This window comes from Zymoseptoria tritici, chromosome 1, assembly GCF_000219625.1.
Source record: "Zymoseptoria tritici IPO323 chromosome 1, whole genome shotgun sequence".
Classification (NCBI taxonomy): domain Eukaryota; kingdom Fungi; phylum Ascomycota; class Dothideomycetes; order Mycosphaerellales; family Mycosphaerellaceae; genus Zymoseptoria; species Zymoseptoria tritici.
The window spans coordinates 2713461-2729951 of record NC_018218.1 but is presented as its reverse complement, the minus strand read 5'-3'; the positions used below and the strand labels follow the sequence as shown (position 1 = coordinate 2729951).

At 54.5% G+C, this 16491-nt stretch overlaps 6 protein-coding genes across 6 annotated transcripts; 1 reads left to right on the top strand and 5 right to left on the bottom strand.

Moving 5' to 3' along the window:
- Positions 1–2072: 2072 nt before the first annotated feature.
- On the bottom strand, positions 2073–3497 carry MYCGRDRAFT_66079 (uncharacterized protein; the record flags this gene model as incomplete). Its single annotated transcript, XM_003856229.1, has 2 exons — positions 2073–2479; positions 2606–3497. The coding sequence occupies 2 exons, from the start codon at positions 3306–3308 to the stop codon at positions 2073–2075; spliced, it is 1110 nt and encodes a 369-aa protein (XP_003856277.1).
- Positions 3498–4049: 552 nt separating this feature from the next.
- MYCGRDRAFT_107196 (uncharacterized protein) lies at positions 4050–6140 on the bottom strand (the record flags this gene model as incomplete). The annotated part of the gene is made up of 1 exon (XM_003856228.1): positions 4050–6140. The coding sequence occupies one exon, from the start codon at positions 6138–6140 to the stop codon at positions 4050–4052; it is 2091 nt and encodes a 696-aa protein (XP_003856276.1).
- Positions 6141–6521: 381 nt separating this feature from the next.
- MYCGRDRAFT_107195 (uncharacterized protein) lies at positions 6522–8856 on the top strand (the record flags this gene model as incomplete). Its single annotated transcript, XM_003857337.1, has 1 exon — positions 6522–8856. One exon carries the CDS (start codon positions 6578–6580, stop codon positions 8537–8539), a length of 1962 nt encoding a protein of 653 aa, XP_003857385.1.
- Positions 8857–9037: 181 nt separating this feature from the next.
- MYCGRDRAFT_107194 (uncharacterized protein) lies at positions 9038–9990 on the bottom strand (the record flags this gene model as incomplete). The annotated part of the gene is made up of 2 exons (XM_003856227.1): positions 9038–9046; positions 9108–9990. The coding sequence occupies 2 exons, from the start codon at positions 9933–9935 to the stop codon at positions 9038–9040; spliced, it is 837 nt and encodes a 278-aa protein (XP_003856275.1).
- Positions 9991–14298: 4308 nt separating this feature from the next.
- Positions 14299–15106, bottom strand: MYCGRDRAFT_53017 (uncharacterized protein; the record flags this gene model as incomplete). Its single annotated transcript, XM_003856226.1, has 2 exons — positions 14299–14759; positions 14816–15106. The coding sequence occupies 2 exons, from the start codon at positions 15104–15106 to the stop codon at positions 14655–14657; spliced, it is 396 nt and encodes a 131-aa protein (XP_003856274.1).
- A 685-nt stretch (positions 15107–15791) lies between these two features.
- Positions 15792–16357, bottom strand: MYCGRDRAFT_102412 (uncharacterized protein; the record flags this gene model as incomplete). The annotated part of the gene is made up of 1 exon (XM_003856225.1): positions 15792–16357. The coding sequence occupies one exon, from the start codon at positions 16344–16346 to the stop codon at positions 15810–15812; it is 537 nt and encodes a 178-aa protein (XP_003856273.1).
- Between the last annotated feature and the right edge of the window lie 134 nt (positions 16358–16491).

The window sequence follows — 16491 nt, the reverse complement described above, 5'->3', positions numbered from 1 at the left end:
ATGGAGAAGGTCGGGTCTGACGTTGGTCCCCACATCAGCCGAAGAGCTTCCACTTCGGGCTTGCGTGGTCAAATCTTGCGGTTTCACGTAGATGGTAGCGATGATGTCTGACTGACTACTGGCAACGCATGCATGAGCTTTGGCTCAGTAGTCGAAGTACATGTACACCCGTCCTGACTCCTTTCTCGTATACTCCATCTCTCGGCTGATGATGAACAGCGATCTGCCATCTAAAGGCTTAAGTTTGAAACTGACAGGGTCACTAGGGGTCAAATCTAATCGGTAGCTGAGTCTGACAGAAGGCCAACCAGGCGTGCTCTCAGGGGAACTTCGAGGGATCCAGCATTGACGGGACGGCAAGGATGAAAGAGAGTTCCAAAAATTGGTCCGCTGACCACTCCAACAACCTGAACCTGAAACCGTCCGTCTAGAGTCAAGACATGACAGCGCGACGAAATTCATTCGACCTCGGCCATCACAAGGATTTTATCAGTGGTCATACTTCAGCTTCGAGTTGCCCGATTCTGTTTGCCACAGATGCTCACATGTCGAGAGTCGACCATATGTGCCAGCTCCTACGTGCCGTCTCCCATGGCCCTGAAGCATCATCACGGACCATGAGGTAGGAGGTGCGCTGAACGATTTTGAACCAAGAAGGAGCAGCAAAGCGTTGATCGCAAGCCATGAATTCTCGTACGCTGACTTTCTTGGATCGCCAACGAAAGCGCGCTTTAACGCCATTTGGGAAACACATCGCTAGTGGCCGAGGACACGAAACTTCGTGCGTTGTTCTCGCTTGCGAACGCGCGATGCACTGTTGCGTGCTAGAAAAGCGATTGTGGCGCATGGCTCGAGTCTGGGCCTTGTGTGCTGCACGAACTTCATGTGCATTGAGCATTGCGGCGGTCGGTGACGCCGAGGGTCGGCTGTTCAAGACAAGGTGAGGTTTCGACAAAACACAGGTAAGGCAGAAGAGCTTCAGCACGCCTCTCCAGACATTCGACTCCTTCGTGAAAGCCGCACCTACCTTAGCTAGGTTGTTCCGGATCCATGGCATTCTGGACGGAGATTTCATCAAGAAGCGGAAAACAGAGTTCATGGGTCCGCACGCCACGCTCTTATATCACATCATTTGGCATCCGATCTTGGTTCTTCACACAGACCCTCTTTCTGCAAGACCATGCTGTGATGTACTTATGCGAGGCTATGAGGTGCCGTACCGCCCCGGACTAATCATGATTGATTGTCATATCATCTCATTCATTACTCGAGCGCTGCTCTCGTGTCGCGTCCGCGACATGTCTTATGCCGCATGCGTGCACTGCCATCGGCTACCCCAAGCTGTGGAAGACCGCTGCGAACACCGAACGAGGCAATCATGAACTACACTCCCATCAACCATTTTGATGAACTGTGACTCTTGGCTGCAGCACACGCTCGCATCCCCCACCAGCCATTTTCCCACTGACGAGTTGCGACGGCTTGAGTTCGCACTTGGCTCAATGGTGAGATACCACTGACTATACACTTGGCCACCACGAGTCAATCCTGAGGGGTCCACGCCTTCGAGCTGCGCGACCGAATGATTCGGTGCTCTTCCAAGCTTGATCCTTGTTGCAAACGCACGAACGAGCGCATGCTTCAACGGCATTTTGCCAGCGCCTCAATATTCTGGCCAGCGGCGTTCCGAGAGTCTCCCAAAGACTCGAGTTTCAGAAGGCGAGCACCCCGATGTTCGTCACATGGGCCGCGGAGTTGCTGATGAGGAGTCAGTACATCACCATAGTCGTCCTTTGGATCAATCCTTGTATCATCCACGAGGGCATTTGCTCCTTGTAATATGATGACGGCTCTATGCCCAATGACCCCGCGCGATCAAAGGAGATGTGAAACGACAAGGAACCACATTCTTTGATGTCAAGCTGTCAACGCTTACTGGCGTGAGCATCGTGTTCGTCTAAGTTGTCGAGCTTCTATGTATATTCCGCTGGCATGTGTCATGTTTCGCAGTGCTCGTTGACTTCACATGTGTCCATTCGCTCGACCGATAAGAAGACCATAGAGACCGTGAATCAAAAGCCTTCCCAGAACTCCACGATTGCATCCACGCAGCCTTGAGTGTTGGCAATAGGCAAGTCATGCCCGCCTTTCAGTTTGAGAACTTCAATGTTGGCCACTCCAATCGCCTGAACAGCAGCATCCGCTGTCTCATCGGGCAAGATGACCGTGTCCTGGACGCCCACAATCAAGAGCACCCTGCCTTCTCTCAGTCCAGCAGTGTCTTGCTCCTCGTCCAGACCTGCGCGTACAGCTTCGCACTGCTCGCCAAGAACTCGATACCGGTCATGAACATCGTAGATCGGACCATGCTTCAAGGACGATACGAAAGACGGGAGGAAACCAGGATGAGCATCGACCTGCCAGGCGACAGCAGTGTCAGGTGAGACTTTTGGCCTACCATCAAAGATCGAGATCCAACCTTCTTGTCCAGGTACCGCAGCAGGATCGGGCGTTTCCTCCTCGGTCGCGCTCGTAATTTGAACCGTTGTCGGTCGATTCGGTGGCGGCCTCATTCTTGGCTCGCCGCCCATCTTCAATCTCAGACGGACAATGGAGTTCACCATCCAATCTGGCAATAGTCCGCCGTAAAGTAAATGACTACTCACGCTCATTCTCTTTGGATCGATCAGTCCTCCCGGTGCCAACAACACGAGACTTCGCACCAGCAACGGATAATAGCTCGCAAAGGACGCAGCTATGCCACCGCCGAGCGAATATCCTACCAGAGCAAAGCCGTCGCCACACCAATCGAGCGGCGAACTTGCCAGCACGGAGAACACCTGAGAGCTGAACAGACCAATGTCCTGCCTGTAAATCTTCGGATCCGGTGCATCTGAGTACCCTCTGCCCCACATGTCGAACAGCATCACTCGACAACCCTCCGCAGATAGCAGTTTCGCCATCGGTGCAAGAGCAATACAAGGCGTGCTGATCCCGTGAATGAAGAGCACTTTCCGGCCGTCTCGCGGACCCCATTCATAGACTCGTACCCCCCCATGTGGCGTATCGACGTCTCGGCCGCCAGGCATGCAGTCTCGCGGGTACGGAACCAGAGTATTCGCATTCTGCTCAGTAACCGAAGATTGAGGTCGAGGCGCGCGGTAGATCACTGGGCGTGTCTGCGTCTCGCGTCTCGCGACAACAGCCGCAGAAATGAGTAGCACGGCAGTCGTGGCGGCGAGGTAGACATCATGATCCCGGAGGTTGAGACGTTGCAGATAGGATGTGACGGCACTGACGGAATCCATGGGCCTTCTCAACGGCGGCGTGAGATGTCACAATCTTGCAAGGGAGAATGGCTTCCTGGCCTATGCGGACTTCTTAGCGTGGGAGTCTGGAGAGGGTGGGTGTTCGGTGAGAAGGAACCATGCGGGTCCAGCGTGGTTCGTGTAATGCTTCAATATGGGTATGTGTTCCGCGGGTTCTGGACTGCAAGGGCAAGTGAGGCTGCCATGCGCTGAGATGATGTGGGCGTCGAATGTCGTTGTGCAACGATGCCGGGATGTGCTGGCGTACCGAGAAAAAAATTGTGGCGATCATCCCCGCCTCCTTCCTGTTTCGGTATTTGGACTCCCTTTCTTCAACTCTTCGGAACAGTCGGAGCTTAACAAAGATCACTGCATGAGGTGCTTCCGATAGATGAAATGGCAAGTGACGGGGAGGACTGAACGTCGATCGAGCGCATCTCAGCTCTTTGCATTCGCATTCACACGAGTGGAGTTCTGGGTATCTCAAAATCAACGTCAACAACAAAACCTCATCAAAGTGTAACCATTCTCGGCGGCCTTTCAACCCACGCCCAGCGTACATACGAAAGGGTATCATCGGTAAAAGTGTTGTATGCACAGCTGCGTGCAGTCCACAAGTCATCATTCACATCCACAAGTCCATCAACGTGCTGATTCCGTGTCGTCGGACAAATTTCGCATCAAGCGAGAAACGATGTTTTGCTGCACGCTTCTCCAAGGAAGACTATGCGATGTTCCCACCTAAGGAACATGCTGGCGTCGGTCCAGTGATGTTGGTTCGCGGGTCAAGCGGCTGGTCAGAGGCAGTCGCGACATGTTGCTCTCAGGTGGTCGGCTAGAGTCTTCCGTACGACTTGCGTTGTTCAAGAGTTTCTCTGAAACTTCTATGCCAGAGTCGCGGTCGCCAGAGCCATTCTCGCTTCCTTCAAAGGCAGCCTTCGGTCTCCCTAAACCCTTCCAGACGTCTAGAAGTCCTTTCGCGCTGGCCATTTCATCGTCTGCGTCGGTCAAGTTGTCCTCGACATCCACTTCTATTTCATCATCTTCGTCGTGGTCCGTCAAAATCCTTCCTCCGAGCTTGATATCAGACACACGCACATGATATACCAGAGCTCGATTACCTTCTCTGATCATGTCTTCTGTAGCATACATGCATCGCTTGATGCTCTGATTCATGCTCTGACTCTGCACCAGGAGTTCTTTGTGACGTTCCAGATCGACTCGTAAACGTTGCTCATCTTTAGCAAGGCGGTCTTGTTGTCTCGCATCGGCAGAGCCGCTGCCAAGACTTGCGTCGTCCTCGGAGTCGCTCTCATCCTCGAGGCTGAATAGATCCTCCTCAACATCTTCATCGCCCTCATCTTCTTCTTCTCCGAGCGTACTCAAGCCTCCAGTGGAAGATCTCGCGCTCTTCTGACTCGCAGCCAGTGAAAATCGACCCGCACGAGATAATCGGCGGAACCGTTTCAACTCGGTCTTTTGCCTTCGTACTTCACGTTCCAAGCTGGCATTGATCGCCAACAAGGAGCTGTTGGAAATCTCCAGATCCAGGACCTTCCTCTCGCGCCGTGCGTCTGCCGCAAGCTCGGAAATTTGCTTGGTTGGACTGAGAGGACCGCTGGTATCCCCTATCGACGATAGCGAAGTGTCAATAGAGGGACGACCTTCCGGTGGACTTCCGATTCGTGGTGAAAGACTGAACTGCACTGCATCCTGTGTCGATGGCGAAGCCAGCGGAAGTGTGTTTACAAGTGCCATATTTGAGCGCTTATGCCATGGAGGCGAGTCTCCCGTATCGATCGAAGACATGCTAGTCGACGTACGATGCCTGACCTCTGCAAGACTCGGTCGCCGCATCTCTTCTGTGCGAGGAGGGGACTCTTCTGTAAACGAAGGCATCTGTCCAGGAGATGGACGTGTGCCAATGACCTGAGACGCACCTTTGCGATAAGATAAATGTATGTTCTCTTTGCTCGGCGAAGGCGATCGCATCTCTCGTGGCTGTGGAGCCATGGTTGGGAAGAATGAACTGACGCTCGCTGCTGCACTCAAAGCAGGCGAGGACACCGTTGGAGATCTTGCATTGTGCAGTTGCGATTCGGGCTTGATCCAAGCGACAGTGGGTCGTTTCTCGGTGGGAAAAGCAGCAGTCGTGGGTGACGATGGTTCGCCCTTGAGGCGAGACTTGTCTTCTTTGCCATCGGCGTATACGAAAGTCGGGGCTCGTTTGAGCTCTGGCTTCCGAGCCGGAACTTCTTGCCGGTGCGCATCGCTGGCGTGGAAGAATCGACTCTCGATGCTATCCTGGGCAGGCGGAGAGCTTGCGAGGTCTGCGTGTCCTGGTGACCGCACCGATGTCGATGAGCTATCTGTTCTCGGTTTATTGTTTCCTAGCAAGCTCTTTGGTCTGGCCGCCGGTACCCTATTCTGTGCCATCCCACTGACTCCCACACCCAATCCACTCCCTCCATTCCCACGTCCATACAGCGCATCCGCAGGCGACAGGTTGACGGTCTTTGGTCGGAACTCGCTAGGGGACTCATCCTGAGCTGGAGAATTGGAACTGCTCTCCCCTCTGGACTTCCGCGCTGAAGAACGCGGTGTGATGTTGAGGCTGGCATATCCGACTGCAGCTTTCGCGGGGGTGTCCTGTTGCGGCCTGGCTCGAGGTGACACGACCGGGCCTCCATTGGGTGCTCGAGGCGCGGTGGGCTTCGAGGAGGGCGCTGTAGTTGTGCTACCAGCCACCCTGGGGGTTAACGGCGTGCGCGCGCCGCGATTCGAAGCGAGTGTGGGCTTGAGCGGACGACTGGCAGGGCGATCGGACGACATGAGACTGTTGCGAGCACCCTATCGCCACAGCAACTCCAGAAGGACATCAGTACCGCGATGCATGCGCTCCGAGGGACGTGGGGTTGTTGTTATCGGAAAGGTAGAGCTCCGCCGACCGTTTGATCTGTGGCGGTCAGTTTCGCGCACGTTGGACGATGCGGAGTGGCGGTCGAAGGTGCTCGGTGTAGGCGCGAATCATCCAGAGAACCCCAGACCAAAGTGAAAGACGTCTGCCGGTGCGCTCCTCGTAGGTCACTCGCAATAATAATAGCAGTTGGTAAATACTGGGGTTGCTGTGCACCGCTGTATTGAAGGAAGCGGGTCACGCTAATCAGGACGGCGCGTCACTCTGAGCGGAGAGGCGGCTTCACGATTCAACAAGCCAAACATTTTTTTGACATACTAACTACCGTATCTCCGTGCGACAACATGCTGCAATGGAGGAGAGGCAAACAGAACTCCTCGGCGGACCTCCTGGACCCCCCGACGAGGACCTCGAACCCAAGGCAGACCTCCCCGACGCCAGCCAACACCACACCCTCAAATACCATTTACTGGGCCCGAGTTTGACAAAGAGCGGACAGGACGGCGTCGACCAGAAAAAGGTCTCGGAGATCATTTACAACGCCTCCAAGGGGAGCAAGTACTTCAACAATGAGGAGGTCAAGGACAAGCAGCTCACAGTCAAGATCAACCGGATCTTGGCCAAGAAGCGTGAGCTCGAGCGCATCGAGGCTGCAGGCGGGCTCAAAAATGAGATGAAGAAGGCGGACGACTACATTGCAGATCTGGAGTATGGTCGCGATCTCACGCAGGCGATCGTGCATGTGGATTGCGATGCGTTCTATGCCGCTGTGGAAGAGCTTGACCGACCTGAGTTGAAAGAAGTGCCATTCGCGGTTGGCAAGGGTGTCCTGACCACTTGCAATTATCTGGCGAGGAAGTTTGGATGTCGAAGTGGCATGGCGGGCTTCGTGGCAGACCAGCTATGTCCAGAGCTGATTCATATCCCTCTCAATTTTGAGAAATACACGGCCAAGGCGAAGGAGGTCCGTTCGGTGCTGGAGCAGTACGATCCCCGATTCGAAAGCTCCTCGATCGACGAGGCATATCTCAATATCACGCAGTACTGTAAAAAGCATGACATGTCTCCCGAGGATGCAGTGAGCCAGATGAGAGCTCAAGTCTTCGAGGAAACCAAGATCACGGTGAGCGCTGGCATAGCCGCGAACGCGAAACTAGCCAAGATATGCAGCAACAAGAACAAACCGAATGGACAATATCGGCTGCCTTCGGATCGGACGACAATCATGGGCTTCATGCGAGATCTTCCAACGCGCAAAGTTAATGGTGTCGGCCGTGTCCTGGAGCGTGAGCTAGATGCTATCGGGATCAAGACATGCGGGGACATCGGTCCTCAGCGACACTATATCAACCGCTTGTTCGGAGAGAAAGCATTCGAGTTCCTCATGGGCGTGCACCTGGGTCTTGGCCGCACAGAGGTCAGGCCAGCTGGGGAGACTGAAAGAAAGAGCGTTGGTACCGAAAGCACCTTTCACGACATGTCGGATCCGAAGGAGTTGAGGGACAAACTCAGGTGGATTTCAGATGAGCTAGAAAAGGATCTTCAGCGCACCGAGTTCAAAGGAAGGACCTTGGTACTCAAGGTGAAGCTGCATACCTATGAGGTCCTGACCAGGCAATTCCAGCCTCCCAAAGCGGTCTACACTGCTGATGATCTGTACCATTTCGGCTTGCCTATGCTGGTCAAGCTCGAGAGTGAACATCCTGGTATGAAGCTGAGACTCATGGGTCTGAGATGCACTCATCTCGTGAGCACCAAGAAAGGAGATGTAGACTTCTTTGGCAGAGCAAGAGGCAAGGTATCGGCCGACGCATCTAACACTGTCAAAGTTGACAACGACGGCTGGGAAGTGTGGCCAGACGAGGAATTTGAGGATGCTGCCAGGCAGGAACGCGAGGAAGATATGGCGGAGTTGGAGGCGCTCTCCCAGGAGCATCATGATCGGAAGACTTCTGGCAAGCCGCCAGAGGAGGTAGAAGACTACGGTCGCTACGCAAATGGCTTCGCGTGGCGGGCCTTGCTCGAGCAGGAGGCTGCTCAGAACAAGACGGAGTCATTACCACCCGAGCAATGGGATTGTCCCATCTGCAGCGTCCCACAAGCTGCTGACGAGAAGCGATTCAACGAGCACATCGATGGCTGCTTGTCGCGGCAGACGATCAAGGAGATCGTGAAAGAGCCATCTCCTGCAGACAAGAGATCAACGCCGCTCACCCAGAGCAATAGTGCGAAACGGAAGCGCGGCAAAATTCAGGCCAACGGAAAAACGACAGCGGAGCACGAGAAGAAAGCGAAGAGAGCCTTCTTCGCCTGATACTTGACATTAGGGTCTTACGGGATACCGGGCACATCCAGGCTCGTCCGCCGGATCTTTGAGGCGTGTGCAGACTCAAGTGTGCTCAATATGTTACAGATTATGACCAACGCTACATTACGACGTTACGACCACACTCTTATGTGTAAACATGAATATGAAATTCTCTCACAACCGTGCGACAAAGCCGCTCTTGTCGATCTGCGTTCACTGTTAGCGGCGTCTTATTGATTATACTGGGAACACGTACCTTGACGAGGTAATCCTTGTTGATGTCGCTGACCTTGGTCACACCAGCAAGAGCCATGCACAGTTTGATCTCATCCGCGAACAACTTCAGACACAGCTCAACACCGGCCTGGCCCTTGTACGCGAGTCCCCAAAGCACAGGTCGGCCGATCCAGACGAAGTCAGCTCCCAAGGCTAACGCCTTAAAAACATCTGTTCCGTGGCGGACGCCACCGTCGACATGAATCGGGATCTTTCCGCCGGCAGCCTCTACGATCTCTGGCAGCGCATCGAGTGTGGCCATTGCACCATTGAGCTGTCGTCCGCCGTGGTTAGATACCACGATGCCATCGCATTTGTGTTTGATCGCGAGAAGAGCATCCTCGGCCGTGGCGATCCCTTTGACCCAGACCTCCATCTCAGATCCGCACTCCTTCCTCAGCCAATCGATATCACTCTCCCAGCTCAAAGTCGGATTCGCGGCATGGGTGTGGAATGTGACTTTGCCAGTCGGCGAGACACGCTTCTCGCCATCGTGGTAGCCCGGCTTAGCCGGAGACTTCGCGGCCTCCTTCTCTTCATCCTCATCGATGAAGTTAGCAATCTTGAGATGAGGCGGAAGCTTGAACTGGTTTCGAATCTCCAGGTTTCTGCGACCGAGGAAAGGCGTGTCTACTGTGAGGAAGACGGCCTTGAACCCTGCCTTCTTCGCACGACGAATGAGCTTCGCACTATGTTCGCGGGTTTCGAATAGGTACAGCTGCAGCACATTGGGAAGATCCTCGCTAGCTTCGGCGACTTCTTCCAAGGTTTTGGTGGCGAAGCTGCTGAGGCCCATCGCTACATCGGCCTTCTTGCATGCCCGAGCTGTTCCAAGCTCACCGTCCGAATGGGCTAGACATTGCATGGCGGTCGGTGCCACGCCGAGAGGAATGCTGTTCCTGTACCCGAAAATGTTGATGCTTGTATCGACGGCCGACACATCCCGCAGCACACGTGGACGGATGCGATACTTCTCATATGCAGTGATGTTCTCTCGAAGTGTTGATCCAGAATCGGCTCCTTCGTTATAGTATTCTCGGGTCTGCTTGTCCATCAACTTGTAGGCATGCTCCTCAAGCTCCTTAATGGTGAGGCAGTTGAAGTCATGATCATCTTGTAGAGCCATTGTGTACTGGAGTGTACCGATGGCTTAAAGCGTCGAGCGATCGGTAGATAGAGAAGCTATTGAGATATTGAGAAAGAGACTAAATATATGACACCATCATCGGCACAGGCATAAACACCTTTTTAGCCTAGGTAAGCATACGCCAAAGCGGCTTTTGGTGAGTTCTTTTTGACGGCAAGGCAAGCTGCCGTGAAGTTGGGAGTGACGTCGTGATTCGAGGGAATTTGTTAAAACTAGGTACGGGAGCCGAAAGCGTCGGTGAGCTTTGAATGGAGGGCCAGAAGTCAAGTAATTCGTCCGGTTGCTGTGTCATGGAAGCTGTCAACAAACACGCTGTGTCAACAGATCATTCCAAACCCCCTTTGTATTGGAGTGACCACTTTCTCCTACAACAAACATTCATCGGCCATTATGGTGTCCACGCGAGGAGGCGCCCGCACCGGCATGGACGAGATTGCGCCGGCGGACGAAGTACCACTTCGCAAGAAGCCTGTACGCAAGGCAGCTGCAAAGCCCACGGCCAAACCCACGGCCAAACCCACGGCCAAACCCACCACCACGAAGGCTGCCACAGCGAAGACGACTACCAACGCAAAGCCGGCATCCAAGACGAGGACGACACGATCCAAGAAAACTGCGTCGGAGCTGGAGCAAGAGACGGTTGATGACGAGGTAGATGAGCTGGATCAGGAGGAACATGCGGAGGAGATCAAAGTGGCCAGGAAGTTGACTTCGCGCGCGAAAAAGACGGAGAAGCCTAAAAAAGTAGCACCAGCACCGAAAGCAAGAGACACGAGCAAAACAACAGCGATAGCGACCTCGCGCACTGCTAAGCGGCGATTGGTGGACGACGACGCTCCTGCCTTACCTCCGCCTACCAAGTCAGCAGCGACCCGAGCGACTCGTGCAACGGCATCTAAGTCCAAGGCTCCACCACTTTCGGCGAAGAAGATTACACAAGTCGCCAAAGCCCCGGGGAGGAGTACTCGGAACGCGAAAGCTCCAGCGTCTAAGCCAGCGAAATCAACGGCGGCAGCGAAACCTGCGACTAGGCGTCGGAATGTCTCGGACGAGAATGCCGACATTTCCAATGCTAGATCAGCAGATGGAAACGACGAGCACAGTAAAGAGGAAGTTGCGACGTCTAGTACAGCACATAGCAAGCCTCTTGCATCACAGAGCAAGGTCACGGAGGATGAAACACCAATGTCGTCCAGGCCCACAACGCCAGCCGGATCACCGCCACCGAACCTCGACGATGAACAGGGCGATGAGGGAACAGATTTGGGCATGGAGTCAGAGTCAGAAGCTGAGGACGACCAGGAAGTCTCGGCGGATGAGCTTTTTGGTCCTAAGACACCCATGAAGCGAGTGAGCCCCCGAGAGCAGAGCAGGTTCATATCGGCCCAGAGGAGCCCACAGAGAAGCCCACGGAGAGACGATGCTTCAATGGCAACCCCTGCAAGACGCTTTGCTGTGCTCGGAACACAACGCGGAACTCCACAGACCCAGAAGCCGTACTGCAAGCCGACGGTACCATCATCTGAATTGAGGCCGATGACCGTTGCCCGAGCCAGAGATCGAGCAATGGTTTTCCCGAAGTTACAGCCACTTCCAGCATTGGCTCCGCCCAATGTGGACATGGATTTGCAAAAAGAGGGAAGCGAGGTGGAGCACAGTGGGCTCGAAAAGTCGAGTGAGGAGACTGAGGTGGCCGAGGAGGATTTCCTGGACCAGCCGAACAGTATTGCTCAGGAGCGAGAAGAATCAAGTGGCATCTTGCACAGCAAAGTCGCGTCAGAACCCGACATCGAGACCACAGACGGACCGGAAGATATCACCATCAACTTCGGCGACGACACCCTCGTATTCGGCGAGCAGCTTGCGGAATCGCGTCAAGAGCCAGTCATCCACTTCAGTATGGAGGATGTCAGACCCACAATGTCGGCCACGACACTCGTCAACGGCTTCGAAGGCAAGACTCTTCCAAACACGGAAGCTTATGATGCGAACGAGACCATCATGGAGGACGAAGAAATGGAAGATGTATCCGACGGGCGCGGCGATGTCTCTGGATACTCGGAAGACAGTGTGATCATTACTCGCGAGACCGCAATACACGACGAGTCTATGCTGGACGATTCTGCGCTTGACGACTCGCTGGAGGCTTTTCAGCTTCCAGCTAGGACACCGAGACCCGAAACGATCGTTTGGGAAAATCTTCGCGACGATGTCACGATTCCATTCAACTTCAACGGCGACGTCAGCCCGTGTCGTGCACTTCCACAAGCTGAGCCGACGGAAATGTTTTCCATCAACAACGCAGAAGCAGCTGATACTCCCACCGGATCCAAAGGAGTCCCAGCTATGAATCACACCCATGAAACCATCGCCACGACTCCTGCGGACCGCACGACTTCCGGCACTGTGCGACAGTCGTTTGATACCACCGTCAACCTCAGTGAATTCATTGACGCGTCGTTCCTGGCAGAGCGCCAACAGAACACGCCGACTCCCATCACACCTGCGGTCGATCGTCAGCTGAACAAGACTATTGATCTCAACTGCGAAGAGCATCTAGCATTACCGATGCCGTACTCCAAGTTCCCTTCGACACCGTCCCATGAGCCGTTTCCGATGCTGCCTGATGTCCCGGATTGGAATTCTCTAAAGGGCACACCACATTATGCTTTGCCGACCATCGCAACTCGACGCAAGTCTTTGCCATCGATTGTCTATGGCACACCGGTTAGGGATCAGGCGAGACCTCAGACTGCGGTAGGCGCAAGTATGCCGCGTGTCTTGCATCCATTTGCCGATAGCATGGCTGCCAGGGATGAGTCCATGAATACGGCAGCGACTCCAGACCGGAGATTGAGTACCATGGCCGGTGATAGGAGCGCATCTCGCGACCGCACTCCTTTCACGGGTATGCCGAGGGCTGGAACACCAAGACTGAGCAGTCCACGGGCAGATGGCCGTCCAACGCCCAGCAAGACCTACGCTGAGGGCTTTGCCGTTTCTTCGTCGCCCGCGAGGTCTGAAGCTACTCTGACCATCCGCCAATCGCCTTCAAAGACTCCTAGGACAAGCGGATCATCCAGCAAGAGACAGGCCCCAACAGAGCGCTTCCCTGGACTTCCTTCGCGTGAGACGTACGAGGAACTTGCAGGGTCACCTGCAGTCCATACATCTGGTAGTTCTGCAGCATTGACAACGCCAATGTCCGCTGCAGCTCCAGCAGAGCGTTTCCCGGGTCTGCCACCCGCTCAGAACTACGAAGAGCTCGCAGCAGCCGTCGTCAAAGACATTACAAAACCAGCGGCTAACAGAACGACGACCCCACAGCGCGAAGTGCAGGAGCGTTACCCTGGCCTGCCCCATCGTCGGACGTACGAGGAGCATGCGAGGACAGCCATGCCTCCTACGCGCTTTCGTACGCCGGCAGCTCAAGCGGCAAAGCGGCCAGCGACGACCCGAAAGCCCAGTTCTTTGCGGAAGATTGCATTGAAAGCCGCAGGATCCCACACGCCCGTTCAAACACCATTGAAGGCTGCCAGCATGACACCTGGTCAAGTGCCGTGCACTCCTCACCCAGGTGCGCCGCTCAAGGGAGTTCACGCGTATGTTGAGGTATTCCTCAGCGATGGGAGCTGTGCCACCACGACTTACATCTCTGTGCTGCAAGCGCTTGGTGCGAAGACGACGAAAACCCTCAACACGGACCGCGTGACCCACGTCGTCTACAAGGAGGGTTCACCGACCACTCTTCAGCGTCTTCGACATCACAATCGGCAGGTGGAGGAGGCTGGTGTGGGCTCGATGATCCACTGTGTCAACGGTCGATGGGTGAACGACTGCAAGGAATTTGGGAAACACGTGGATGAGCTGAACGAAGCCTACATTGTCGAGCTCGACGATTTCCATGCGGCGAAGCGTCGGCGAAAGAGTATGGAGCCGATGAGCTTGGTCAACATCGGTGGCAATGTCGTAAGGGACCGTAAGAGTAGCAGCAGTCTCGGCCGAAGTGCTATGCTGAAGCTCATCTCCTCGCCTGCAGAGACCGGTGCGTCAACGCCTCCGATGGAGGGCACTCCTGCGAACAAAGAAAATAGCGGCGATGACTCCTTCACTGAAATCGAGAGCCCGGAAACACCTGCGTACCTCGCAGCACCAGAGAGCTTGGTGCAACAGACCGCTCCAGCGAATCGCATCCGGAAGCTGGATCTTCAGGCGGGCGAGGTGAAGAATCGGCGGCTCACGTTTTGGGACGGTGGCGCTTGAATGGAGTTGTTTGCTTTGTGGTTCGGGTATTCGTGAGCCTGATTTGGGACTCTCGAGGTGCTTTCTCTGCTCTCAGACTGTTCTTTCGTATAGGGTGTATGCTCCTTCGTGCAGGGCTGTATTCAGCTGGGTTCTTCGTCACACAATTATTGACATTATTCACCGAAACTCGTCCCCCAGGATCGTGTCGGCATGTTCTATTCCGTTGGCGAACTATCCCGGGCTGAGTACTAGTCGGTCGGACGTCGTTTAAAATCCTCCTTGAGGTGTGTCTCGTGTGGTGCCGCACAATGGCTCTCCGGCTGTCCTTCCGTTGTCGACCTTGCGGAAGGACGCCTAGCGTTGCACCTGGTTGACACTCGCCCATCATGGTAGGTCGCCCAGGTAAAGCGACATGCGATAGATCACGCAATGTCGAAATGAATCGTCGAGGTGTTAGACAGCACTCGAAACCCACGTCCTCATGGCCTTCAGCACATCGGCATCATGCTCGCGAAGAAGCTCAGTAGCCTTCGCCTTGTTCAGATCCAGCTGATCAATCTGCAATCACCCAAATCAGTATCTCGATATCGCGGTGGCATGGTTTTAACACCTACCAGTAATGCCACATCGGCCGGGTCCACCTTCACAATCTTCTTTGGTGCTTCCTCCTTCTTGACCGCCGTTCCTCCTGTTGACGATGTCTTCGGTTTCTGATTGATCTCAAAGTCCTTCATTGCTTTTTCCAACGCCTTCAAATCCACCTCTTTCTTGGGAGCGGCATTATCGTCGCCCTTTGCGTCCAACGACGACATTGCTTGTGCCGCTTTGCGGTCTTCGGCCGTAGCGGGGATGACATCCGGTGGGTCTGCTCCTTCAGTCACGTTCGATGGTTGCGGCTCGGCCATGGTGGTGTATATGGAGATATTCGTGAGAAAATGCGTGGAGTCGGCGGGAATGTCGAAGACGGCTATCACGCCCCTCTACGAAGTACGAAGTACGAATGCTTGGCGACATCACTTTCACATGCAAGACAAGTTTCTGCGCACAGAAAGTGGACAGAACACATGTAAGTGACAATTGATCTAGACACCGGTCGCCATCGCTTGAATATTCCCGATCTCCTAGACTATTGTCTTCGTAATGTCCGACAGAGTAGATCCAACTAGGCCGTTTGAGCCAAGCAGCGCCGCTCCGATATCAGCGGAGGTGTTTTCTCCCCGCCGCTTCCTAGGAGGCAAGGGATTACTGCAGTCGCCATATACATACCTGCTTGCTGGTCGCTCAGTCTGCATGTAGCAAGCGTGGCCTGGTCATGGGCACGGGTCAACTCTTACTGTTGACCACATTCGCTTGAACCAAAACCCCACACCGAGCAGCAGCATGATTGCAGAGCCCGTTATGAGGCACTGAGGGTCGAGCAGGGTGACAACGCGTTCTATGTTGAGAGCTTGGGACCTTCGATTGCTCTCCAGTGTCCATAGCCTCTGAGTCATGGGAGTGGTCGCCGGCAATACGCTCGCTATGATTGCCGGCAGACGCTCGACCGAGTGAGGGGATGGTGGTTGACGCGACTGATAACAGTCATGCGCAAGTCAGAGTGTTACCGTCTCACGTGAAGTGGTCTTCTACGTGTCGTGAGACGGCAATTTCGTCTCCTTCGAAGATATTGCAGATGGGACATTTCGCGGTTGCTGTTGCGAAAGTGGCTGCCGCAGTCTCAGGCTGACTTTCAAGCTCAGTGGATGTCGGAAGAAAATCGGCCAGAGTACGATTTGGCGGACCGTTCAGATGATCATCGCCAGAAATCTCGCGAAGGCCAGGCCAGGCCGTGGTGTTTGTTGTCGGAAGCTGTTGCGAGCGTGCATAGTTTGCGGCTGCCATCCTCTGCACTCGTCCGACTCTGCCATCTGTCAGGCGGACTTTGATACCGCGAGGGTGATCCCCGCGGGTGAGCAAGTCTTGTACCGTGCCTTGAACTTCTCGGCCAGTGGGTTGGTCTTGCTTGAGTACGATTGAAACTGCAGCTCCTGGGCGAACCTGCTGGACTGTAGGAACCGAGACTCCAGATGAACTTGACGGGCCCCGACGACCACCCCTTTGTTGATCACGAGAAGGTCTCTGCTGGTGATTGCGAGGCCGGTTCATCGCGCGTGCGTGAATGCGTCTCTTAGGATATTAGAAGTGGTCGTCCAAGCGTTCGTGATACTAGAAAAAGCCCAGTGATCCGACACGGGCCTGCTTACTCAGCGCGCCGCAGTCGATCTCAGTGCATCTTCAAATTCGTCTGCTG